The sequence below is a fragment of the Eulemur rufifrons genome, chromosome 17 (genome assembly GCF_041146395.1).
Source record: "Eulemur rufifrons isolate Redbay chromosome 17, OSU_ERuf_1, whole genome shotgun sequence".
NCBI classification, from domain to species: Eukaryota; Metazoa; Chordata; class Mammalia; order Primates; family Lemuridae; genus Eulemur; species Eulemur rufifrons.
Window position 1 is genome coordinate 84,745,672 of NC_090999.1, and position 27,064 is coordinate 84,772,735.

The following is a 27,064-nucleotide window of genomic DNA, read 5'->3' on the forward strand; positions in this document are numbered from 1 at the left end:
GGGGGAGGGAGGAGAAAAGGCTTCTGAGGCAGAACAAAGGTTTCCTTAGGAAAGATACTTAGAGAGTTTTAAGAAAACAAAAGCCAGATTAAAAGTTTGTGATAATGTTTGTCTATTCTGCTAAATGGTTATTCCCTCTCCTTAGGCCATAAAACTCCCCAGAGAGGAAATTTATGGTAGATTTACTCTTGGCCTCCTTTTTGGGAGTAAAAGCCACTGCTAAGAGGGAATTTACAACAGCCACATGTCCCAAAAGCTCCTGGTTTCAGTAAAGGAAGCTTCAAGGAGGTTTCTTTCTGTATCTGTTAAATCATAAATGTCTTCAGCTTAAAATAATATTCATACCAGCTCTGGCATTCTGAGTGGGTCTCTCACAGACTCTCAATTGTAAACCTGCTTTCTCCTTTGATGTCCTTTGTGTACAATATTTAGAAAGGCTTCCCCCCCACCCCCAAGACAGGGTCTTGCTCTGTCACCCAGGCTGCAGTACAGTGGCGTGATCATGGCTCACTGTAGCCTCAAATTCCTGGCCTCAAGCAATCTTTCTGTCTCCATCTCCTAAAGTGCTGCAATTACAGGCATGAGCCCACCGCACCTCACAAAAAGTCTTTTTTTTTTTTTTTTTTTTTTGAGACAGAGTCTCGCTCAGTCACCCTGGGTAGAGTGCTGTGGTGTCAGCCTAGCTCACAACCTCAAGCTCCTGGGCTCAAGCCATCCTCTTGCCTTAGCCCCCCAAACAACTGAGACTACAGGCATTCACCATCATGCCTGGCTAATTTTTTGTTTCTATTTTTAGTTGCCCAGCTAATTTTTTTTTAGTAGAGACGGGGTCTCGCTCTTGCTCAGGCTGGTCTCAAACTCCTGACCTCAAGTGATCCTCCCACCTTGGCCTCTCAGATTGCTAGAATTACAGGCATGAGCCACTGTGCCCAGCCAAAAGTATTCTTAATATAAGCAGAATTTGGCAGTGAGTTTTCCTACTTATCTTTTGGGGGATTCAGCCATGATAAAGTAGAAAGAACACAGAAATTGGAGCCTAAAATTTGAATGTGTCTAAATAACTCATTTTTTTATACTGCAGATTCTTGTAATAGTGAATATGGTGCTCTTTTAAATCAGTTCTATATTTCCTTTTTTGAAAATAAAAATCCAGCTGGGTGCACTGGATCACACTAGCATTTTGGGAGGCTGGGGTGGGAAGATCCCTTGAGCCCAGGAGTTGAAGACCAGCCTGGGCAACAAAGTCAGACCTCCTCTCTACCACAAAATTAAATTAGCAGGGCATGATGACACATGTCTGTAGTCCCACCTACTCAGGAGTCTGAGGCAGGAGGATCACTTGAGCCCAGGAATTCAAGGCTGCAGTGAGCTATGATCATGCCATTGCACTCCAGCCTGGGTGACAGAGTGAAATGCTAAAAAGGAAAAAAAAAAAAAAAATCCAACAGTCAATGTAGTGAAAGTTGTTAAAAAGTCAGAATATGTGAACAATATCTCCATTTATTAGTAAAGTTGAAAAACAAACCATTGTGGTTTCTTTTCTCTTTTTGAATAATAAAATATGTACAGAAATCATTCTTTGAGTTTTCAAATTACTAATCAGGAATATACCTTCACAACATATGATTTGGTCACAGTCTGAATGAAAAACAGTTGTTTGTTTTCCTAAGTTCTTTGATTTTTGCAAGGATCCAAGGTGTGAGAATTAGGTTATACTCTTCCAATGTTAGTACCTGGCTTCATCCTCTAATAACATAAGATATAATATGAAGATCTTGACTTAAAATCTCTTTGAGAAGTTTAGAGATGCTATATTTGACACAATCCAAAAGTAAGATAAAAAGAAACATAAATATCATTATTAGGAGTGGCTGATAGAAACACCAGCTAACTTGTTTGAGATGCAAACACCCTGGCTCTTGGCCCCCTAGGCATCTGAGAGAATTCCAGAAGAGTTAGCCACTGCTACAAGAAATCTGTAGTCCTCCCAAACTCAATGGAATCCAAAACACAAAGCTATCTTAATCAGACTTATTTTCACAACTATGCTCATGTTTTGGCTTTTGAAGTTTTGTTTGCTATTCAAGTGTGATATTCACATCTCAAATCTTAGTCCTCGGTTTTTAAGCTTCACCTGAATTTAAATTATATCTGTTCCTATCTGAGGTTCTTCAAGCAAATACTTCGTTTTATTATCCTTTTTCCCAGTAAAGAATGTAGCAGACAGTTTGGTAGCCATTTCCAGCACCTTCTTTCCTGCATTTCTTTTTCAAAAGCTAAACAAGCCAGTTATTCATTTCTCCAGCCTCCCTTGAAACTAGGGGCTTGCAATGTGGCTCACTTCTGGCTACTGAGATATAATAGGAAGTTTGCTTGGTAGATTCCTAGAAAGATTTTCCTCCCTGATAAAAGAAAAGTAGAAAGTGAGGAGAATGCCTTTTTTATTACCCACCCTTCCTGCTTTCCTGTATGTTGTCTGATGAGGACAAAACATTTGGTGCCTCCATAGCCAGTATGTGCCCATCAGGAGAAAGCCTATATTTTGCTGCCGAACTATTCTGGAAATATCTTTGTTGCATAATATAATCATATGCCTTTATTTTTATTTTTTACCTTTTATTTTTATTTTTGTTTAGAGATGAGGTCTCACTATGTTGCCCAGGCTGGCCTCGAACTCCTGTGCTGGGCTCAAGGGATCCTTCCACCTCAGCCTCCTGCCTAGCTGGGATTATAGACCCAAAACACTGCACCTGGAATTATGTCTTTATTATTTCATATTGGTTGCTTAGTCTGTTGTGTACAGTCTAACATATACTATATAAATATTTGTACACTAGAATATTTAGTATATTTATCATGTTTGCATTTGTTGATTAGTAAACATGGTTATGCTCCATTTTTTTCTTCCCTGGAATGACTGCTAGAAAGTTGAACAAGTTCAGTGGAAATTTTGGAAAAATCTAATATTTCAATGAGAAAGGAAGAGAGGAACATATAGAACACTGCAATCACTCTATAGAAACATCATTAAAGAGATCCATAACTAGGAACTGCCATGCTAGTATGAATGTGGCTTTTAAACTCAATACTTTTCTAATTCTATTTCATCTCTTATATTCACTGCTTTTTAAAAACAGCTTTGTTGAGACATAATTCACATACTGTACAATTCACATTCCCTCTTTGAAAAGGATTTGTATCCTACTTTGTAGAAAGAATGAAGGATATCAAGTTTAACCTTTCTTATTCTACCTCCACTCTCTCTAGCCAAAATTCTGTATCTCTACCTTTGCCATTTCCAAATCTACCCCACCATCCCATTCTTTATCTCCTGAGTGTTTGCTCCACCAAGAATCCTTAATGTCTTCCCATTTGTGTAAGCAGCTAGTTCTTAGACTGGCCTTTCAAAAGAAGACACAGGCAGTAGGGTGTGACATAAATGGCGTTAGCTAAGCAGTGTGGTCAGACAACAAGATTGCTGACTAGACCCATGCAGCAGGGCTTGGCAAGTTTAGGAGACCCAGCAGGCTTTCAATCCTCCTTTAAAGGTAGCAATCAAGGTCAGCGAACCAAACTAATTAGACTCTTTAAAACAGTGGTCCAGAGCCACTGCTAGAAAGGACTTGTTTTCTGACGGAAGCCTGGGAAACCATTGCTTTTTTATCTATCGTACTCTAGATATTCTCCAGTCAGCACCTCTTCCAGTCAGAGCCTTCTAGATATTGGGGCAATTTAAAAACTTCTTTTTTTTTTAAATGGTTTTTTTTTTTTTTTTTTGGAGATAGATTCTCACTGGGTTGCCCAGGCTAGAGTGCCATGGTGTCAGCCTATCTCACAGCAACCTCAAACTCCTGGGCTTAAGCAATCCTTCTGCCTCAGCCTCCCGAGTATCTGGGAGTATAGGCATACGCCACCATGCCCAGCTAATTTTTTCTATATGTTTTTAGTTGTCCAGTTAATTTCTTTCTATTTTTAGTAGAGGTGGGGTCTCGCTCTTGCTTAGGCAGGTCTCAAACTCCTGACCTTGAGCTATCCTCCCGCCTCAGCCTCCCAAAGTGCTAAGATTACAGGCATGAGCCACCTCGCCCGGCCTTAAAAACTTCTTAATCCATAAAAACCAACCACCCAAGCAAAAAGATTTTAAAAAGAAAGACAGAAGGATGGAAGGAAAGAAAAGGAAAGATATTGTCTTCATGTATCCAAGAGTTCTTGGTGGGCTGGGCATGGTGGCTCATGCCTATAGTCCCAGCTACTCAGGAGGCTGAGGCAGGAGGATCACTTGAGCCCAAGAGTTTGAGGTTGCAGTGAGCTATGATGATGCCACTGCACTTAAGTTTGGGCAACAGAGTGAGACTATGTCTCAAAAAAAAAAATTTTTTTTTAGATGTCCAGGTCAGATTCAAGGCTTGGTTGAAGGATTGAGTCCCTCATTATGGGCTAATTCTTCAGAGCCTTGTAATTTTCTTCATCATTTTCCTCTTTAAGGACAAGACAATGAAAGTAAGTACAATGGCAAACACAATTTATAGTTACTGCGGACAACCAATGTCTCCTTACATCTTCATCATCTAATCTAATATTGACACCCTCCACTTCACCAAAAGGGCATTCCTGAAGGTCCCTAATGACTTTCTAAAATCCTAAATCCAGCGCTCTCTTCTTGGACTTTAATTCTTTTTACTCTTTTAGAGCAGCATCCTTTTTTTTTTCCCCAAGCACCCAAGCAACACACTTCTTAAAGCTCCTCCAATGGTTCCTCAATGCCCCTCCCATCCACCTGACCACATTAAAGAAGTGGACACCCTGACTACTACTATTGGTTAGTCACTAAGCTTTAGTTCTTGGTTCTCTACTTTTAGCTTTCTTTACCCTATACCTTGGAAATGACCTCCCTTCCTGAGGTTAAACTCTTGACACTTAACAGATATCTCTCAGTTTTGCATTATCAGCTCTGATAGCATTCCAGAGCTCCTATTCCATTCGCCCAAATATCTTCTACAAGGGATGTCCTATGATTATTTAATACTAAAATTAGTCTTAGCCTTACCTACCCCAAATGACTGAACTTGCTATTTTCTATTTTTACCACATTAGTAAAATACCACTTCCTTAGTCATCCAACCCTGCTAATCAGTGGCTTGTTTTGACTCCAACTCTTCTAAGTGAAACATCCAAAATTTTCTCCCTCTTCTTTTCCAAGATAAAAACTTTCCTTGGAAAAATATTAGTTAAACAAATATACCATGTCAGACACCAGCCTGCATTATCTATAATAGAACATTAGAAGTGTGTAAAAATACCATCTTCCAGTTTTAAAAAAATTCATATATGAAAAACGGAAGCTCAAGGACTAGATTTTTTTCCCATGGCAAGAGTGACTTTTTCATTTATAGTAAAATGGTACTTCTTTTTATCTATCTCTAGTTTTTAAGATTTAGAAAGCAAAAGAACCTGCTTACCGAAAATCCCTTATTGTTTCAGATGTGCTTTAATTAAAGCAATCTGTACAGCCTGGAGCTCTCTCTCTATGGATGCTTTTGATCCAGGAACTATAATCAAAAGCCTCTACACTAAGAATATGCAGTGTTCTTCTAGAACACAGGGAAAAGTATTGTGGCCATTTGAATTTCTAGCAATTTCAGCTACAAAAATAAGGGTTTTTAGAAAGCTGTTTGCTGAATTTCCTTCTTAAAAAGTTTCTCTTTTTCTTTGCTCTGCTATCCACAGAATGGAAACTCAGCAGGTTGAAAGATTAAGCAATTTATGCATTCCCCAACTCTGCTGTCTTCTATTTGTTCAAGCACTGTTAGATGTTTTTCTATAGAATTAATTTTCACCTCGTGTCTATGCTTTTATTTTTCTCCCAGCAACTGAATTTTGTTAGGTCAAGTTACGTATGAGGCAATTTTCAGGAATGGTATTCTTGCTTTTCTCCAATCTTCAATGCTCTTCTGTCTGCTAATTCACATGCTAATATTTTGTAAAGATGTAGGAAAATTGAAACTGTCTTGTTGGTTTAAGTTACCATGTAATAATATTGTGATCCAAAGTGACAGAAACAAAATTCAAACCAGCTTAAGAAAAAAAAAGTAGGTGGGGAAGATTTGGAGCTCACATAGTTGGATAGGAGAGACATTAATTAAACAGGACTCCACCAGGGCTCAAGTGAAGTTGTCATGGCTTCCTTTTACTCCCTATCAAAAATACAAGTTCAGCTCTGCTATTCTCTCTCCACTCTTTTCTACAACACGCAGGCATCATCTATGTTCAGGAACAATGGTTCATTCTTTAAAAAATCCAAGAGTTCCCTGTTAGATGCAGCAGAAAATCTTGGGGAAAGTTTCTGATGGACCCAGCTGGGGTCTATCCCTGAGTCAATTAGAGTGGCCAGGGAACCTGAGGTGAGGCAGTATGGCCCTAGTGGTTAAGGACATGTGCTCTATTTCAGTTTCCTTAGCTGTAATTTATGGGTTACATTGTGAAGATTACATTCTGTGTAAAAATACACAGAACAATCCCTGGTAAGCAAAATAAATTCCATAAATCTCACCTTTTTTTCCCCCAAATATTAAGCCACATTGGATTTTGAGATAGTCTTGTGCTGTTGCCCTGGCTACAGTGCAGTGGCATCACCATAGCTCATTGCAACCTCAAATTACTGGGCTCAAGCGATCCTCCTACCTCAGCCTCCCAAGTAGCTGGGGCTGCAGGAGTGCATCACCATACCTGGCTAATTTTTTCTATTTTTGGTAGAGATAAGTCTCACTCTTGTTCAGGCTGTTCTCGAACTCCTGACCTCAGGCAATCCTCCAGCCTCGGCCTGCCAGAGTGCTAGGATTACAGGTGTGAGCCACCACGCCTGGCCTCACATTGGATTTTAATGGCCTATTAAAAAAATGTGATTGTAGAGATGAGGTCTTGCTATGTTGCTCAGGCTCATCTCAAACTCCTGGCCTCAAGCAATCAGCCCACCTTGGCCTCCCAAACTGGGCTCCAAAAGTGCTGGGATCATAGGCATGAGCCACCATGCCTAGCCACTCTTCCATCTTTACACATACCTCAGTTTATATTTGCATAATTAAAGGAGCCATTCAACTGACTCTTACCTATACACAGATTGCCTCAGGGGCGCTTGCAATATTGTCTTGTCCTAGACAGAGAAGAGGCTGACACTTTCTGGGTTTCTTTTGCTGGGAAGTTTTATGTTCTGCCTCGTCAGGCACTCCATAATACATACATGAATGAGTACAGCCATAGTTTCTGATAAGCTTTCTGTGTAATCTAATTGGCTATAAAATTATTTTTCCCTGTATACATCTTCTGTTTTCTTTACTGTCACAGTACATTAGCCTTTTGTAATTATTCCTTCGCATGCTTGAGAAACATCCCCTAAGTTTCTGTTCATTAACTTACCTCCCCTATCTCTTCTCACCTGTTTAGCTAGGGGAAAGTGATAGGCTCTGATGATTTCCCAAATCATACTTCATGTTCTACATTCCTGTCTGTTGCCCTCAAGTTACTCCTGGCTCAACAAAGCTCCCTGCTGCTTTCCTCTCCACCGACCCTCCTTTCCCTTTCAAAAGTACATCTGATGACTTCCGATTTCCCCTAATGAAAACTCCAATAGGTATGAGAAGAGCCACAATCTGATTAAAGCCATCATTGATGTATGTAACTTATTGGCAGTTCCAAAACTTTCCTAGAAGTACAGTATTTGTTTTCAATAAGTGAATATCTACCTAATTGGCTGAGTATCAGGGAGTTTTTTGGTTGGAGATATTTATTTCACTTTTCTTTCTTTCTTTTATTTTTAATCCAATATACTGGATTTTTAATTTATTTTCCCTTTAACTTCAAGTCAGCTTCTTTCTGCAGCAGTGGGCTTTCCTCCAATTTACTCATCAAATCTTTGGTCTCCAACTTTCCTTTCTGCTACTGGGGCCTTCTACTTTCGACTTCTTCCCACGTTTCCTGTTTCCACTGAAGCCAGCAGAACCACTCACTCCTCAAGAGAAGACTCATTAAACAAAACATCTGAAAGTCCCCTGGCAAGTCTCTACTTTCTAATGACAGTCATTATTAGTAGCAAATAATGGAAAACAAATGCAGGACAGATGTCTCTCGAGTCTTGCTCTGTGCTGGAATACAGGGCAAACAAAAACTCTGCCTGCGTGAAATGCCTACCTTAGTTCAGCTCAATGAATTAATTCTGTACATAAGATACAAAGGCATTCCCTCCTGTTTGCAATCTAACTACCTGATGAGAATGCTACATCTTTGTCAAAAACCGAAATAGAACACTAGACATTCAGGAGATTTCACAAATGGAGAGAAGTTTCAAGATAATCCAACAATCTTTCCAGATAAGAAAACTGAGACAGCCCGAACGCCTCAGGAAGGGAAGGGAAATATTTTCCTTCCTTTGGCTGGGAAGCAGTACTATGTATATTTAGGCCCCCAAAATAATCTAAATCTACATGACCACACTGTAAATAGTTCTGCTTTGCAGGAACAAAGACAATGGTACTTCCAAGCTTCTCCTTTGGGTAAAAACTCTTTTAGGTAAAGACTGTGCTAGGAACAATGAAATAGCCAGCACTTTTACTCTCAAAAAACTTTACAATCTGATTGGTACTTGCAATATCCTTAGAGATATTGAGGGGGAAAAAAATGATATGAGGGGGAAAAAAAAGGGAGGCTTCAAGACTGAGGGAGGCCAGACACAGAGAGACGGCTATTCCCAAGAGACTGGGTAGTGAAGGAAGCCAAAATACTTCACCCCAAAATATGGCTCTGTAGTTTAGTATTTTGAATTTAAGGCCCTTAAAGATCAACAGATGCTGGAAGAGACTTTTCCCCTCTCTACATAAAGACCACACAGACCCTCCACAGAGAACAATTGTTTTTTACTATCTTTTGCAGAAAAGAAGACTGAAGAAATGTAACCATTACAAAATAATGTCTCTCTCTCTCAGGCTTATTCAATTTCCAAAGAGAAGCATTTACAAATTAATCTCTGTTCCCCAATCCATTCATTCTCCCTAGTAATCATTTATTGCCCCTCAATAGAATTACCTATATTCCTCATCTGCCTCTCTCCTCTGAAAAGAGGCTATGTAAGTATCTGGGTGTTTAGCCTTTCAACAAAAGCTGGCTTTTATATTAATAATATTATAGTTTAGGGTGGGGCAAGGAAAGGTGAGCTTTCCTTCCATCTTGAAGAAGGGAAGGAGAAAACTGCTTTGAGAAGGTGTTTTTTTTCCTACCAGAGAATCACTGAAGACCCAGATCAGGGAAGCCAACTTAATTTATGGCAGGGGGGTGAGAGGAGTGGTAGGCTCTGATTGTGTAATATTTCCTTAGGATTGCGGGTCTTTGAAGAACACTTAATAGGCCTTTGCAGTCTAAGAGATCTGAGTTCAAATCCTTAGGTGGTAATATGACCCAGATCTAATATGACTTTGGGCAAGTTATTCAATCTTTTTGAGTTTAGGTTTCTTAATTTGTAAAACAAAAATATTACCCTTATAGGATTGTTGAGGCTTAAATGGGATAAACAAAATACTTATTACAGTGTACAATGAGTATTTAGTAAACAGTATCTTATATAAATAATTGTCCTATAAATGGTTATGGATGGAGAACTCTCCAACTGAGCATATGCGTGTAAGCCCCATGCATTTAGTGGTAATCTTCAAATTTTACAAGTGTTGTAATTAATTTCTCTATAGCAATAATATTATAATATAAATGACGGCTGTAGTCCCAATTAATCGCTTAAATATCTATTTAATCTATTTAATCTATACTATTCCTGATGAATTTTGTTATGGGCAAGGTTGCTGTTGACAGTAAAGGCAAGTTTTGGGAGCAATCAATGCCTTAGTTGCAGAGAGACCCTCATGTTATTTTTATGAGATAATGAATTCAGAATGCTTGTGTGAAATTCCAGCAACACACTCTCCTTGATTCAGCCTTAGTCATGTGATTAATAACTTCCTGTACTCTTAACTTCCCTCAACTGTTAAGTGTTGGCAGTGGGGACTGAAGCCCTTATTGGTGACTCCTGTGGCAGAGACCCTGGGAGGATAGGGACTCAGAGACTAGAAAGTCTGGGGTGAGGGAGGAGGATAATTGCAAGGATTTCAGGAAATCACAGAGTGAGGAAGAAGTATGATTACTTCTCAATCTGAGCTAGCTTCCTTTTTCTTTTCAAAGATCTCAGTTTGGACTATTTGCTTTTCTTTGTACTATCACTACCAATTGACTTCCATAAAAGTCCCCCTCTTTTTGAAGACTAGTATTATAGACAGCATAATTTATCTTTGACCTGCCAGTTGCAGAAATCACTTAGCCCGTTGGTCCTTGAAGAGATCTTGCTGCCAGTAGTTACGCAAAATATATAGAACTGTATTTTTTTAAAAAGACTTCTTTTTTTAGAGCCATGCTTTCTCTTTTATTTCTTAGAAACTAAAAGAAAAAAAACCATAAAAACACATAGCCATTGAGCATTCAAAGGACAGAATGATACAATTCAATTACAGTTCAGGGAATAATTCGATTCAACAATTCTGGCCCGGCAGTAATCCTAGCACTTTGTGAGGCTGAGGCGGGAGGATTGCTTGAGGCCAGAAGTTTGAGATCAGCCTAAGCAAGAACAAGACTACATCTCTACTAAAAATAGAAAAATTAGCCAGGAGTGGTGGCACATGCCTGTAGTCCCAGCTACTTGGGAGGCTGAGGCAGGAGGATCGCTTGAGCCCAGGAGTTTGAGGTTGCAGTGAGCTATGATGATGCCACTGTACTCTAGCCTGAGCAACAGAGCAAGAACTTGTCTCAAAAAAAAAAACCTCAAAAACTAAAAAATACTCATAAACATAATAAAAACAAACAAACAAACAAAGCCCAAAAAAACAAACAAACAAAAACAATTCTGGACTTCTTGTGTTAGCAGATGAATTTGTAAGCTTTGGGCAGAAGGGAGATAGAGACTGTGAATAAGTGAGATGGATGCAGGCAGCATTGCCTTCTAGACCTGTAGGAAGAGGACAGGAAGAGGAGGATGAAGAGAAAACATGTTCAATTTACCTTCACCTCCTCCACTTTCTTACCATTCTCATCTTCTGATGAGGTCAGACTTACGCTAAGGTTGTATAAGAAGTCAGGAATGGATTTAAGATCGGATAGAATCTTATTAAGAGGAGCTGTGTGACATTAGGAGATGCTCTATGAGGAACACCAGCTTGGAGGTAAAGGGATTTTCTATGGTCACCTCTCTGAGACAGTTCTTTCAGGGAAACTTTTATATGTATGAAAGTCAGGTCCTATCAATATTCATCCTTGCATTCAACTATTAGTGAGTATCTACCCTGCCATGATAAATGTTGGGGAATCAGGGATAAAACAGATGTACTCAAAGATGCTCATGTAATCATTAACATTAAATGCTTTGCTTATTAAGCTGAGTTGTTATATAGTACAATAATAGTTCTACATAACAAAAACTATTTCATATATCATAAAGCAGTAGAAGATCCTTCCTATAGGTCAGGGGTCAGCAAACCTTTTCCCTAATGACCCAGATAGTAAATATTTTTGGCTTTGCAGGCCATATAGTCTCTGTCAAAACTATTAATACCTAACTCTGCAGCTGTAGTGTGAAAGCACCCATAGACAATACAAAAACAACTACACATGGCTGTATTCCAATAAAATTTTATTTGTGGACATGTGCATTTCATAAATTTCCATGTACCATGAAATTATTATTCTTCTATTAATATTTTTCTTTTCTATTTTTTTTTTTTTTTTGAGACAGAATCTCAGTCTGTTGCCTGGGCTAATTTTTTCTATTCTTAGTAGAGACAGAGGGTCTCATTCTTGCTGAAGCTGGTCTCAAACTCCTAAGCTCAAAGGATCCTCCCACCTTGGCCTCCCAGAGTGCAAGGATTACAAGGGTGAGCCGCCACAAACAGTCAATCTTTTTCAACTATTTAAAAACATAAAACCATTCTTAACCAGGTTTGGAAAACCTTAGAAAGACTATGTCAAAATGTTAGGTTTATTTAGGAATAATACTAATAATAACAGCTAACATTTATCGAATGCTTATTATGTGGCAAACATTGTTCTAATTTAATTCTCATAACCATATGAGGAAAGTCTTCTATTATTCCCACTTTATAGAGAAGGAAAGTAAAACACAAAGAAATTAAGTAACCTGTTCAAGTGAGTGACCAGGATTCAAACTCAGGCAGTCTATCTCAAGAGCTCATACATATAGGTTGAAGTAATTTAAATAAAAACTAGCAGATACACAGAGTTGTAGAAATGACAATGCCAAACAAAATGTTCTTGACAATCAAGTTAAACTTCTTAATTTTACATATGAGGAAAATGAATCTTAAAAGTTAACAGACTTTTCCAAGGTCACACACAGCTAGTTAATTTGAGAATCAGGAATAGATCTCAGATTTCTGTACTACTAGGTTTCTTAGTTTTATTCTGCTACATGAAATGTCCTTCAAAACCAACAACTCGGCAGAGGACACAGTCTGTCCCTCAGACGCTTACAGTGTATTAGGGGGAGACATATAAACAGATGTTTGTCAATCATAATACAAAACTTGTGTCAAAATACAATGAGAGCTGAATCTAACAGTTGGTAGCTGTGACACTGATCATTCTGGAATTCTTAGGTTCTTTGTCAAAACAAACGCTCAAGGTAGGCTTGGTGCGATGTTACTAGTACTATTTCAAAACATATGTTAAGATAAATTTAGTTTTAAGAAATACCACTTTAGTACTTGTCAAATGTTTTAAGCCGTTCCAAAATCACCCTAGATATCGGTTTCTCCAGTCGGAAACGCGCGTGAGCCTGGAGAAACCAATATCCTGCTAACACAGACGTTTCAAGGGTCACTTTTACTTAGAGATACTCTCGGGCTGCCTAGAGAAGCGGTGCACCTTGGGACTTGTAGTCCTACCAGGACCGAGGGACCTGTGATGCCATTTAGAATGCACTTCTCCCCTTTAAACTTCCTGGCCCAACAGTTACATTAAGCCCTAACCTAAAGCATAACTTCATAAATCTCACCTCATTCTGGGTGCATTATGCTTCTCCTAGGCCCATGATGTCCAACACTCAAACGGACAGCGTTTTCCTTCACAAGCCTCAAAGATACTGGTCTGTCCTCATTAGCGGGCGGAGCCCTAGGTCCGGAGCTTGGGATTGGCCAGTTTTTGACGAGAGCAGGCGCTTTTATATCCACTTGCGGATACGTATACTGTGGTAAAAAAGTGAGTCCTTTACCACAGTACGCCCCTTTGCCGAGGGAAATCTCGCGATATTTCGGCCGAAGCTACCCAAAGACGCGTAGAGAGCGGCGGAGGACAGCGAGGGTGGCGGGCACCGGAGCCGGGAAGGGACAGGTCAGGCGGCTGGGGGGAGAGCGCGTGCTGCTTGCGCCACTGGGGCTCAGACAGAGCCGGCTTCCCGAGGCCCAGAGGAAGTGTGTGGAGAGCGCGGCCCTGCTAGCCCGTGAGTCGGCCCCAGGTCGCGGCCGGTGAGTGGACCCCTAGCTTCACCTGGGCCGGCGCGGGCAGTGACAGGTGCGCGGAGGAGCGCTGCGCTCCGCCCGCTCGCCGGCCCGCCCCCTCCGGGCCTGGCCCGCCGGGGCTCTGGATGAGGCGTGGGCCCCAGCTGAGGCGCTCAGGCTCTTGGCGCCTGTCGCTGCTGCCGTCGCCGCAGAAGAGCGGCCGCCGCCCCTAAGGAAAGGAGGGAGGGACGCGGCCGCTGACCCTAGGCATGAGCTGGACGCGGTGTCCGTTGCAGGATTAAGGAGCCGACATGAACCTGCACCAGGTGCTGACTGGGGCTGTGAACCCTGGCGACCACTGCTTCTCCGTGGGCAGCATCGGCGACCAGCGCTTCACGGTGAGTGAGGGAGGCTCCCGCGTCGCCCGTGGCCCGTCCGCACCCCTGAGCCAGCTAGGCTCGGCCCAGAATGACGGGCAGAGGCCCAGAGCGCCTCGTCGCCCCACGGGAGTCCCTGCCACTTAGGGCCGGGCAGACCTGGCCTTTGAGAACGAAGGAGGCAAAAACATTTCGGTCATTGAGGTACTGTATAGAGCCTGAACTTAGAACGTCTTGTAGGATTTTTAAAGTTTTTGGTGTTATTTCCTTGGGCCGGGTTGGTTTGCCAAAGTCGTTTATCTAAAAACCTTTGCTGAGTAACGAGTTCGGGGCTTTTTATTTCCTCTCCATAGGTCCAAATTGTCAAATTTAGAAATAATTGGGATTGGTTTCATTTTTTATCCTAAGTTAAGGTATTTTTACGTACTTAAAAAGAGTGGGTTCTTCAAACAGTTACTAATTGTTTGGTGTCAACTAAAACTGACTACATATATAATGAAAACAGTGCTTTTCTTTTTTTTTTTTTTTTCGAATTCTTTGAAGTGTAACTTTGGAAAGAAAAGGTTTTTCATTAAAAAAGAAATTTATTATTTTTCAATAACCTGGTAATTCCAGGTTAAGGTTTACTGAAAGTGACTTTCTTTTCATTGGTCTTCCCCTGATATTGGAAGGAAGAGGGCCTCAACTTCTAGCTACTTACCAGGATAGCAGCATTTTCTCCCTGAACTATAGTTTCTATAATAATTTCAAACTGTAAGTCAGCATTGCTGCACATGATATCCTTTCTCTGAACACATTTGTAATGCTGATAATTTTTACAACTTATGTAGGTATCTCTTTAGTTGTGATTAAAAGTAAAACTTAATTTTGTATGTGAAACAAACAGCTTAACAGATGCTTCGGGTTTAGGAGTCTTAAATTTCTAATCTTATTCTGTGCTTTTAACTTTTTTGTAGCCTTCGTCAGTCACAATAAATAATACTCAGCATTTAACATGGTGTAGACAGACATTTAATGCCTGAACTATACTTTTAGAGTTGTGCCAGCAAGCACTGTGTTTTCAAATAGAGGCTGTACCTCCCCAGTAGAGTGACTCAGTGCACACCTTAGTTTGCACTTGACACTAGTACTTCTTGAAATTCTAATTCTAAATGATTGGCTAGCCTGAGTACTCAGGAGAAGAATGATCTCTGAGGGTCTCAATGAGCAGCTGTAGTCTCCTTATAGCTGGAGTATTTAAATGAGGAAAATAAACATCTTCCTTAGGTTTTCCTAGTGAGAGATTACAGGATAGTGAAGTTGCATTCTCTGCCATCTCCTAAGGTTATATGAGTGCCTTCTCCAATGTTAATTCTAAGAACTTTTTCTAAGAAGTTTTCAGAAACTGTGTAAGCAGTGGTATGAACTTCAAGCATGGACAATATGATGGCCTGTTTATACACCTGGATGCATCCCTCTATAAAACCTTGGCAAATGCCTCCATATTACTTTTAAGGAGAGGTCAGTTAATGTGCCAAGGATTATATGGTCATCCTACGCCATCATGTAGCTTGTTCTCAGTTCTGTTCAATTTTAAAGTTCATTTCCATAGAGCAGGCTATAATCATCTCCCAACAAACCTACTACAGATTTCTACCAGAAGCATTCCAGTAAATAAACTAAAAATAATTTTTTTTTTTTTGGTTTTGTATATAAGAGATCCCAGCTCTCTTTAACTTTGGTGGAATTTAAGGGTTAACAGTCATGATTTTCCTTTGCAGCCCATCATCCTGGCTCTTGAACATTAAATCGATAGTTCTGTTACAAATTAAGTTTCCTGGACACTTACATACACCTTAAATTTCTCTCTCTTAAAATTGCCCTTTTTTCTTCTCTCATGTTAAAAAGCAGAATCTATTGTTTACTTCTTGAGGTTTTTTTTTTTTTAACCTCTTTTGAGTTTGACTTCTCTTTTCTTTGATAGGAAGATTCTAAACATTAATGGTAGATGGTATGTAAAGATTAAAAAATTCCTTTCAAATTTGTTTTTCTTGAGATAGGGACATGAGATCTTCCTCTCCCAGTCCCCCTTCAAAAATTCTTTTATACTTTCTGGTACTTTATGCCTTCTCTTAGGACAGTCCTGTGTTTATAATTCCTCCCTTTGTATGTTTGCAGATAACTTACCTGTTCTTGCTTTGAAAGATTATAAGATAGGAGATCCTGTTTTCTGAGTAAAGTCTGACAGGTTTTAAATTGAACTGAAATTAAATGCCAGTTCTCATGTTTTCTAGATTTTAAAATGCACGATTACTAATACAGATTAATATATCTATGGGTTTAGATACTTTTTTACTACTTAAACTGGCATCAAACTATTTTGACTTTGTTCTTAGTAAGAAAACTTTTAGTAGGCAGTCACTATGTGTCCCATACACATAATGCATTTTAATTTCTTTTTTTCTCATCTGTAAAATGGGACTAAAATAGTACCTACTCATAGGGTTGTAACAAGAAAAATGCCAACCTCTAAGTTCATAGCTTAGTACATATAAAAATAAAAATGTCCAGTATTATAAAATTAAGGTTATATTCATACTAATGCCTGGCACTAGAAAGTGCATGATAAATACTGGCTGAATTGATGAATAATGGATAAGGAAGCTTGACTGTAATATAATTAATAATAGCTGTGTTTTAAAGTAGCTTTAATAATATAGATTTGAGTTCAAATAAAATATTTCTATTAAAATTTCTTTTTCGGCCGGGCGCGGTGGCTCACGCCTGTAATCCTAGCACTCTGGGAGGCCGAGGCGGGTGGATAGTTCGAGACCAGCCTGAGCAAGAGTGAGACCCCGTCTCTACTAAAAATAGAAAGAAATTATCTGGCCAACTAAAATATATATAGAAAAAATTAGCCAGGCATGGTGGCGCATGCCTGTAGTCCCAGCTACCCGGGAGGCTGAGGCAGGAGGATCGCTTAAGCCCAGGAGTTTGAGGTTGCTGTGAGCTAGGCTGACGCCATGGCACTCTAGCCCGGGCAACAGAGTGAGACTCTGTCTCAAAAAAAAAAAAAAAAAAAAAATTAAATTTCTTTTTCAAAATCAGTTGTTATGCATTTTATCATAACATAAAGTGAACAACTAAGGGAAACTTCAGGTATACTGATCAAAAATTCTTTATTTTTTCCTTATTTACTAGAATGCTTCTTCCTTTTTTCCTTGTTAATTTCCTGCTGATTTTAAAGTATGTGAGAAATCTGTTCTTAATCTGTTGACAACTTTTGCTTTTAGAATAAAAAATATTATGTTTATTAAAGGCAATAAGTTAAAAAGAGGCATGGTTAGTTAGAATCTAGATTTCTAGCTTCTGTGTGCATACTAATGACATACTATAGGGTAGGTTTTTTTCCTTTTCATTTTGTGATTTATTCCTAGTGTTCAAACTGTGTTTTGAATGAAATGGAAAGGGGGATAATTTCCAAGAGATAGTAAGCTTGTGCTAATATTTAGGACTTCCTGTCTCTGACTTGGAGTTTAAACACCTTAGCTATGGGAGGGAAAGCAAATATGTTAAGCTCCAGGCTCCCTTTAGTATTAAACAATTCATTGTTTCCAGGTAAGGAGAACCAAATTAGAAGTCAAAAGACTGCAGCTATGTGGGTGTTGGTAGAGAAATGGGAGCAGCATGAGGATTCTCCTTCCTCAACTGTTTGTGATACTATGCATCCTTTAGTTCAGCTCTGTTTTGTTCACTTTAAGAATTCCTGTTTTTTTGTCGTTGTTTTGTTTTTTTAAGAAACAGGGTCTCACTCTGTTGCCCAGACTGGAGTGCAATAGTGTGATTGTAGCTCACTGCAGCCTTGAACTCCTGGGGTCAAGCAATCCTCCTGCCTCAGCCTCCCGAGTAACTGGGACTATAGGCACATGCCACCATGCCTGGCTAATTTTTATTCTTTTTTGTAGAGACAAGGTTTCACTGTGTTGCCCAGGTTGGTCTTGAACTCCTGACCTCAAGTGAGCCTACTGTGTCAGCCTCCCGAAGTGCTAGGATTATAGATGTGAGCTGCCCCACCCAGCCAAGGATACCTTTATTGGTGACAGTGTGTGATTGCTATATCGGGAGGATGGGAAGAATTTTTTTTTTTTGGAAAAGATCATGTGAGTCTTTGTGGGTATGGAGAGTGCAGAAGGGGAAGTTGGCTACTATTCACATCTGGAGAAAGAGAAAGATGTTTGTGGTGCTTATAATGCTATTACAAGTACTAAAGTGGACTTCTTTTAAAAATATTGACCTATTTTAAAATACAATGTTTTGTAGTATTCAAGTACCGTTAAGATCATTGAAGTAATACTAGTTCTCTATATAATGTTTTTAAAAAAAGAGAATAAGCTTTAGTTACAACATACCAAACCTAAGTCAGTTAACTAGGACATATACCAGAAAGAAATTCTTTAGGTTATTTACCTGGTATAGTTGGTTAAAACAAGAAAATCAGTGAAAGGAAATCTAAATGTCTTTTTTTTTTGGAGACTCTGTTGCCTGGGCCAGAGTGCAGTGGCATTATCATAGCTCACCGCAACCTAAACTCCTGGGCTCAAGTGATGCCCCTATCTCAGTCTCCCAAGTAGCTGGGACTACAGGTGTGTGCCACCATGCCCTGCTAATTTTATTTTTTGTAGAGACAGATACTCTCTGTGTTGCTCAGGCTGATCTCCAACTCTTGGTCTCAAATGATCCTCTCACCTTGGCCTCCCAAAGTGCTAGGATTACAAGAGTGAGCCACCATGCCTGGCTTAGAAATCTAATTGTCTTATAGAAATCACAGAGTTGAGTTCTAGTACTAAGGCATGACCCCCGCCCTAGTTATACTAGCTGCTTATGAATGCAGTTCAGTTAATTTCCCCAAACCATCCTATCTTGATCAGATTATTTGTCCAGATGAAGAGGGCATTGAAGGAGCCATTTCTTTGTTGAGTATCATCTCAAAAGTTAGGATTGAAGCCTGCATGTGGGGTATTGGTACAGCAATCAGAGAGCTGCCACCGTATTTTATGGCCAGAGCCACTCGCCTCTCAGGTGCTGAACCAGATGATGAAGAGTATCAAGAATTTGAAGAGATGCTGGAACATGCAGAGACTGCACAAATTCCAAATCCTCTATTTGATCTGGCTAGAATAACATGTGGACACTTTCTGCTACCTTTTTGGACTTTCTTTGGTGTCACCCTGATTGGAATAGCAATAATTAAAATGCATATCCAGAAAATTGTTGTTATAATAACATTCAGCAAGCACATAGTGGAGCAGATGGTGGCATTTGTTGGTGCTGTCCCCGCCATAGGTCCATCTCTTCAGAAGCCATTCCAGGAATATTGGGAGGCTCAGTGGCAAAAGCTTCACCACAAAAGCGAAATGGGCACACCCCAGAGAAAAAACTGGTTATCCTGGATGTTTGACAGGTTGGTCGTTGTGATGGTATGTTACTTCATCCTTCTATCATTAACTCCATGGCACAAAGTTATGCCAAAGGAATCCATCCAGCAGCAGTTGAACTCAAAGGAGAAAACTAAATATGCAGAGAAAGGTTTTTTTGGTTTTCTTTTTTTCTCTTTTTTTTTTTTTTTTTTGAGACAGAGTCTTGCTCTGTTACCCAGGCTGGAGTACCTTGGCATCAGCCTAGCTCACAGCAACCTCAAACTCCTGGGCTCACTTGATTCTCCTGACTCAACCTCCCGAGTAGCTGGGATTACAGGCGAGTGCCACCATGCCCAGCTAATTTTTTTCTATTTTAGTAGCAACTGGGAGTCTCACTCTTGCTCAGGCTGGTCTCGAACTCCTGAGCTCAAGCAATCTTCCCACCTTGGCCTTCCAGAGTGCTAGAATTACAGGCGTTAGCCACTGCACCCACCAAGAGAAAGTTTTTAACTACGGAAATTAGAATGGATGGATTCTGCCTTAAATTAGGAGGACTCCAAACCAGGAAGGAAAATTCTCTTTTCCAACCTGTATCAATTTTAAAAACTTTTTTCCTGAAAGCAGTTTAGTCCATATTTTGCACTGATATACTTTGTGTGATAAGGTAAGGTATCCACCCTCAATTCAATCTGCGTTGTATTATATTAGGGTGGAATGTTATGTTCAGCAGCAAACTTAACTAACAGAAACTGGCCTTTTATTTGTTAGTTCTCAAAAGGCCCACATGGTACAATTAGAGAATTCCTACCACACACAAAAAAGTTCCTAAGTATGTTAAATATGTCAGTCTTCTTAGGCTTGTCACAAATGATTGCTTTGTTTTTGTAAGTCATCAAAATGTATATAAATTATCTAACAGTCTTGAATGTCTATCACTGTGCAATTTAATATGCTGTCCTACCCAACCCTTCCTCTCCCACCCTCATAAAAGGCCATTTTATGATGCATTGCATACCCTCTGGGGAAACTGATCTTTAGATTTTGAGACAGTATAAGGAAAATATAGTTGTTATCACAAATGGGTTTTTTATTCTGTGTACTTAGAATGAAGTCATGAAAAAACTTTAGGCCGGGCGCGGTGGCTCACACCTGTAATCCTAGCACTCTGGGAGGCCGAGGCCGGTGGATCATTTCAGCTCAGGAGTTCGAGACTAGCCTGAGCGAGAGCAAGACCCTGTCTCTACTAAAAAATAGAAAGAAATTATATGGACAACTAAAAAAATACATATATATAAAATTAGCCGGGCATGGTGGCATGTGCCTGTAGTCCCAGCTACTCAGGAGGTTGAGGCAGTAGGATCACTTGAGCCCAGGAGTTTGAGGTTGCTGTGAGATAGGCTGACGCCACGGCACTCTAGCCTGGGCAACAAAGTGAGACTCTGTCTCAAAAAAAAAAAAAAGAAAAGAAAAGAAATAAATCACAGGGTTTCCAAATTTGAATATCAACTGTTACAGCCTTGGATATTTTTTGAACCTTAGAATATTTGAGAAGATTCTCTGACAGAATTTAAAGTTAAAAATCATGTTTTGATTATATGCTTGGTAGCACACCTGCGTCTCCGTTCTTCCTGTGCATCCTGTGTAGTCTCAAAGTTAGTTAACCTTGTGTGTGCCTAATACAAAGTTTTTTATCTGTCAATTTAATTTTCATCTATTAGTAGTAGATTGTTCTGATTACAGATCTTTTGACAGAAACAGCTAGTGTACCAATTGTATTATGTGTGCATCACTTGATAGTTTATTTGATAAGCCAGTGCTATTCTTATTTTGATAACCTTCTACATTATAGTCAGGATACTTTTTTTTTTTTTTTTTTTTTTTTTGAGACAGGTTCTCACTCTTTCACCCAGGCTGGAGTGCAGTGTGTATGATCATAGCTCACCGCAGCCTTGAACTCCTGGGTTCAAGAAATCCTCTTGCTTCAGCCTCTCAAGTAGCTGGGATTACAGGTGTGCCCCACCACGCCAGGCTAATTTTTCAAAAAATTTTTTTCGTAGAGATGGGGTCTCACTCTGTTGTCTAGACTGGTCTTGAACTCCTTGACTCAAGTGATCCCTCTGCCTGGGCCTCCCAAAAGTGCTGGGATTACAGGTGTGAGCTACCTGGCCAATCAGGGCACTTTGAGATAAATTTTGTGAGTAATTTATTTTAGAAAAATCTGTAAAATTAGTTTTAAATTTTGATTTAGAAGTATTACATATTATATTACATCTTAGGTTTTTTTTTTTTTTATTTTTTATTTATTTATTTTTTTGAGACAGAGTCTCCCTTTGTTGCCCGGGCTAGGGTGAGTGCCGTGGCGTCAGCCTAGCTCACAGCAACCTCAAACTATTGGGGTCAAGCAATCCTACTGCCTCAGCCTCCCGAGTAGCTGGGACTATAGGCATGTGCCACCATGCCTGGCTAATTTTTTCTCTGTATATTTTTAGTTGTCCTTCTAATTTCTTTCTATGTTTAGTAGAGACAGAGTCTTGCTCTGCCTCAGGCTGGTCTCAAACTCCTAACCTCGAGAGATCTTCCTGCCTTAGCCTCCCAGAGTTCTAGGATTACAGGTGTGAGCCACCAAGCCCAGCCTACATCTTAGGTTTTTATTTAAAACATGTAGATGGATTATTTTTATTCAGGGATTTAGTATTAGATGGATTATTTCAAAATTATCCACAGTCCATTTTACCTTATTTTATTTATTTATTAAGAGATATTTTTTTTTAGAGACAAAGTTTTGCTGTGTTGCCCAGGCTGGCTTCAAACTCATGGGCTCAAGCAATCCTCCTGCATCGGCCTCCTTAGTACCTGAGATTACAGGCATGCACCACTATGCCCAGCTACACAGTCTAATTGAAGTTAAAGGCTATTTTCCCTATTTTATTGGTGCAGTTCTATGCTTATCACCCCATCAAGTAGTATAAGCTCTAGAGGTTGAATTAATTTTAATAATCTGTTAGAAATATTTATAAGGGGTCAAGTGACTTTTAGATGATACCCAGTTGGTATTTAACCATATGCATCTATCCCTTTATTAGCATAGACTTAATATAAATTTATAGACTCCAAAATACAAAAGAAAAAAACATGACACTGTTTTCAGTTTTATTTTCACAAATTTTATAGAATTAGGGAAAACATGGAAGTTGGAGATTTAATGTGCCTTTTTTTTTTTTTGAAAGATACCCACTTATTGTGGGCCTAGAACTTGAATTACTTTTCCAGCAGTTGACTCCTCTGTTCTTCTTAGCACAAATTTGTGTGAGATATTTATATCTAGGAGTTGGTATTATGTCTGTGTTGCAAAATGAAGATAGCTATATAGCAATTAGACCTTGAATCTTGGCCTCATTAGCAGTTGTTTAGCATAGTTATTACACATTTTAATTTTATAATGTAGATAATTTGACATGAGTTCATTTAGTAATACTTTGTTGCCAATATCCTTTAACTCTCTTGACCCTTTATCTTTACACTAGTCTGACCAAATCCCACACACTTGATCAGTTCCATGTTCTTTTTTGTTCCTGCATTACTGACTCTTGAGTACTACTAGACAATGTATTATAAATAAAATCATGTGGGAAATAAAGTCATGTTTGCCAACTTAAGATGAGACTTCAAAGCTCCCCAGGAATCCTTCCACCCGTCTGCTCATTATTCCTTTCTCTCATCTTCTGAAACCTACCACCTCAAAATTCTCCAGCTCATAAACTTGCCTCCTGGAATCCATCAGATGGTAACTCCCTCATTTTCAACTACAAGCTGAAAAATCTACTTATATCTGCATCCATTTTCTCCTTTTCTCCTCCTGGTACAATAAAAGTAGATGTACCCCTATCTCTCCAGGATTAATCCCTCTTCCTTTGTTCTGGATCTTATCTCTTTGGGCTGTCTCTGGAACCTCAGCCCTTCAGTTATTTTCACCTTTTCCCCCCCAGAAGTTCTAAGACATGCTTTAAAATCTCATCTCAAAACAACCAACCAGAAAACCCTTCTTTGACACAGCATCCCGTTTTATCTCATACTTCACAGCTATCGTCTTTGAGTTGCCTGTATTTCTTGGTACTTTTGTGTCCTCCTCACTTCTTGACTCACTATGCTTTGACTGCTTTTGTCACCTTAGTTACCAAACAACCACATTGATGCTAACTTGAATCAGTAGGTTGACTCCCCTTCCCCGCCGTTACTCATTTTCAATGTTCTTTGCAAGATATCTTTCATGTCTATCCCTTAAATGTTGGCAACAATCAGGCCTATCAGGCCTTGGACCTCTTCTTGTTTCATTCTACATGTACTTTCTGGGTGTATTGTCCCTGTCTTGAGCTTCAATCTGATAAATTTAAATATCTCTTATATTCTTCTACTTGAAGGTGCCACAAATACTCAAATGTAACTTGTTCTACTCTCAGTCAGCTCCCCTACTTTGGTGTACCCTCCAGCCCCCATCCAGTTTATTCTGTCTGTTCTCCCGTATGCATTATCTCTGTGAGTGACTCCATCATCCAGCTATTTTTCTAAGCCAGAAGCTTGGAGGTATCCCTAACTCCTCTTCCTCCCTGATTACTTTTGTGTAATCACTCAGCCCTGTGGATTCTACCTCCTAAATAATTTTCAGATATTTTCACTTGTCTTTATCTCTACTGCAGTTACCCTATTGAAATAGCTCTTTAACCTGTGTCTCTGTAGTGAATCACGCTTATCTCCAATTTAAACACCTACTTACCCAAGAACTCTGATGGAGATGTACAAAGAGATTAATGTTGTTTATATATGTGTGAATATAACATCCATTCTGCCAGCCCATGAATCAAGGAATAATTTTGACTTTCAAATCTTATATTTAAGAAATACATTTTGTACGGCTATAGCTGCCATAGGTAGTGATTCTGCTGATGGATATGGGCAAAGTAAATGAAAACCTTCTGGAAAGGATTCACCATTCTAGATGCCATTAAAAGCATCTGTGATTCATGGGGAGGAGGTCAAAATATCACCATTAACAAGAGTTTGGAAAAAGTTGATTCCAGCCCTTATGGGTGACTTTGAGGGAGGGGTTCAAGACTTCAGTGGAGAAAGTAACTACATATGTGGTAGAAATAGCAAGAAAACTAGAATTAGAAGTGGTGCCTGAAGATGGAACTGACTTGCTTCAATCTCATGATAAAACTTGAATGGATGAGCAAAGAAAGTGGTTTTCTTGAGATGGAATTTTTTTTTTTTTTGGAGAGAGGGTCTCATTCTGTCACCTAGGCTAGAGTGCAGTGGCATCATCATAGCTCACTGCAACCTCAAACTCCCGGGCTCAAGTGATCCTCCTGCCTCGGCCTCCCAAGTAGAGCATTGTTGAAATGACAAATGATTTAGAATATTCCTTATACTTGATAAAGCAGTGGTAGGATTTGAGAAGATTGATTTAAATTTTGAAAGAAGTTATACTGTGAGTAAAATGATGCTGTAGAGAAATCTTTCATGAGAGGAAGAGTCCATTGATGTAAGAAACTTCACTGTTGTCTTATTTTAAGAAATTATCAAAGCCACCCTAGCCTTCAGCAGCCACTACCCTGATCAAATAGCAGCCATCAACATTGAGGCAAGACCCTCCACCAACAAAAAGATACAACTTGCTGAAAGCTCAGATGATTGTTATCATTTTTTAGCAGTAATGTTTTGTTTTTTTTTTTTCATATTAGAGGCAGCATCTCACACCATTACCCATGCTGGAGTGCAGTGACATGATCATAGCTCACTGGGACTATAGCTCCTGAGTAGCTGGGACTACAGGTGCATGCTACCATGCCTGTGTAATTTTTTTTTTTTTATTTTTTGTAGAAACAGGGTCTTGCTATGTTGGCCAGGCTGGTCTCAAACTTAAGGCCTCAAGCAATCCTCCCAGGCCTTGGCTTCCCAAAGTGCTTGGATTACAGACAGGAGCCACTGTGCCTAGCCTAAAAATTCCTTTTTTGGATGTAAAGTGAAACAGCCAGAACTCCCATAATTGCTGATAGAAAGGCATTTTTAAATATGGGAAGCAATTAAAGAAAATTGTTAAATTCATACTAATGTGTGTTTACATAAGGCTTTATATGGCAGCATAGCAGAGGGAGTAAAAGCATGATTTTTGGCATTAGATATAACTTTATTTCTTTCAGTCTCTGTTGTGCCTCATACTAACGCTGAGACATTGAGCCAATTGCTCTATATCTAAGCTAATACCTCATAGGATTTGTTGTGAGGATTAAATGGGATACCAGTGAAAAGCGCTTAGCATTGCCCTACAGCATAATGCTACAGAAAAAAATAGGCTCAGAAGACTAGTCAGTGAAAGGTAGCAGAAAGCACAAGAAAGTGACAACATTTTTAAAAAAACTTTTTGGATATAATTATTTAGGTGCTAGATGTTTTTATTACAGGGAAAATAAATAGTTATAGTTATAATTGAAATAGTTTCCTATTTATGAAAAGTTATGAAAATTGTACAAGGAACACCCATGTTCTCTTTATCAAGATTTGCCTTTTGTTAATAATTTATCCCTGTTTTTATTATCATTTGTGTATACTATATGTGTGTCTACATATTTTTTTTTTCTCAACTGTTTGAAAATAAGTTACGTATGCCATGTTTCCTTATGCTTTTTTTGAGACAGAGTCTAGCTCTGTCACCCTGGCTAGAGTGCAGTGGTGCCATCATAGCTCACTACAACCTCAAACTCCTGGGCTCAAGTGATCCTCCTGCCTCAGCCCCGAGAATAGCTGGGACTACAAGCACACGACTCCTGACTAATTTTACTATTTTTAGTAGAAACGGGGTTTTACTCTTTCTCAGGCTGGTCTTGAACTCCTGAGCTCAAGCAATCCTCCTGCCTCAGCCTCCCAGGGCGCTAGGATTACAGGCATGAGCCACTGCGCACCTGGCCTCTGTTTCTTTTTGTAATGATACACATATATATGTATGTCTTCTTATTTTCCATGTTCCCTACACAAAATACCATATATGCCCAAAAGAATCTTTGCTTTTTTTTCACTTCATAATGTCACCTAGAAATCACTCCATGTCATTTGATCGATATCCTTCTCATTCTTTTTACAGCTGTATCCCTTGTGGTTATGTGTCATAGTTTTTCAACCAATATTCTTAGCAGGATTTTTAAGGAAACATTGACAAATTCTTGAAAATGATTAAGAAATGGAACAAAATACAAATATGGTTTATCATTAGTATATCCTATATTTATATAATCAAATAAACTGCAAAGTTTTAAAGTTTTTACTCAAGAAAATGAGAGGACCTTTATTATAAGCCTCCAGCATAGTATCAACTCATGATGTGTAGAATTGGTTATATTCTTTTTATTTAATTTTAATTTTGGGGGGCCGTCTAGCAGTTTATTGCCATCCGTTAGTTATTAAAATAATAGAGAGGAAAGTGAAGTATGAATGAGGAAAAATATATATTCATCCTCAGTCTTTTATATTCCACATGAAGGTTAGTAATTTGATTTAAAATTTACCAAAACTAGAGAGACAGCTTTGCCACTTCTAGTACTGTCACTGAGAAAAAGTCAAATGACAGTAGTATGATGCAGCAGCAGCAAAAGAATAAGGGTAATTCAGAATTGGATAAGTATTTGAATGATGAAGTGTTAATTGTGTTACGAGGGTTTTTTTGTTGGTTTTCTTTGAGACACAATCTCACTTTGTTGACGTG

General features: G+C 39.2%; 1 protein-coding gene and 1 pseudogene across 6 annotated transcripts in view; both read left to right on the plus strand.

The window, feature by feature from the left end:
• Window positions 1-13,369: 13,369 nt before the first annotated feature.
• The window catches only part of DMXL1 (Dmx like 1), a 153,303-nt gene continuing 139,608 nt past the window's right edge, over window positions 13,370-27,064 (plus strand). For 3 of the 6 annotated variants that reach the window (XM_069492832.1, XM_069492833.1, XM_069492834.1), the window contains exons 1-2: window positions 13,370-13,540; window positions 13,835-13,936. In XM_069492832.1, coding sequence (XP_069348933.1) covers window positions 13,850-13,936 — 87 coding nt within the window. In that variant the 5' untranslated portion in view covers window positions 13,370-13,540; window positions 13,835-13,849. Of the gene's footprint in view, window positions 13,937-27,064 lie in introns of all 6 variants that reach the window. The other 3 variants (XR_011235947.1, XM_069492836.1, XM_069492835.1) reach the window with 1 other exon arrangement.
• Window positions 18,897-25,124, plus strand: LOC138398372 (vacuole membrane protein 1 pseudogene; annotated as a pseudogene).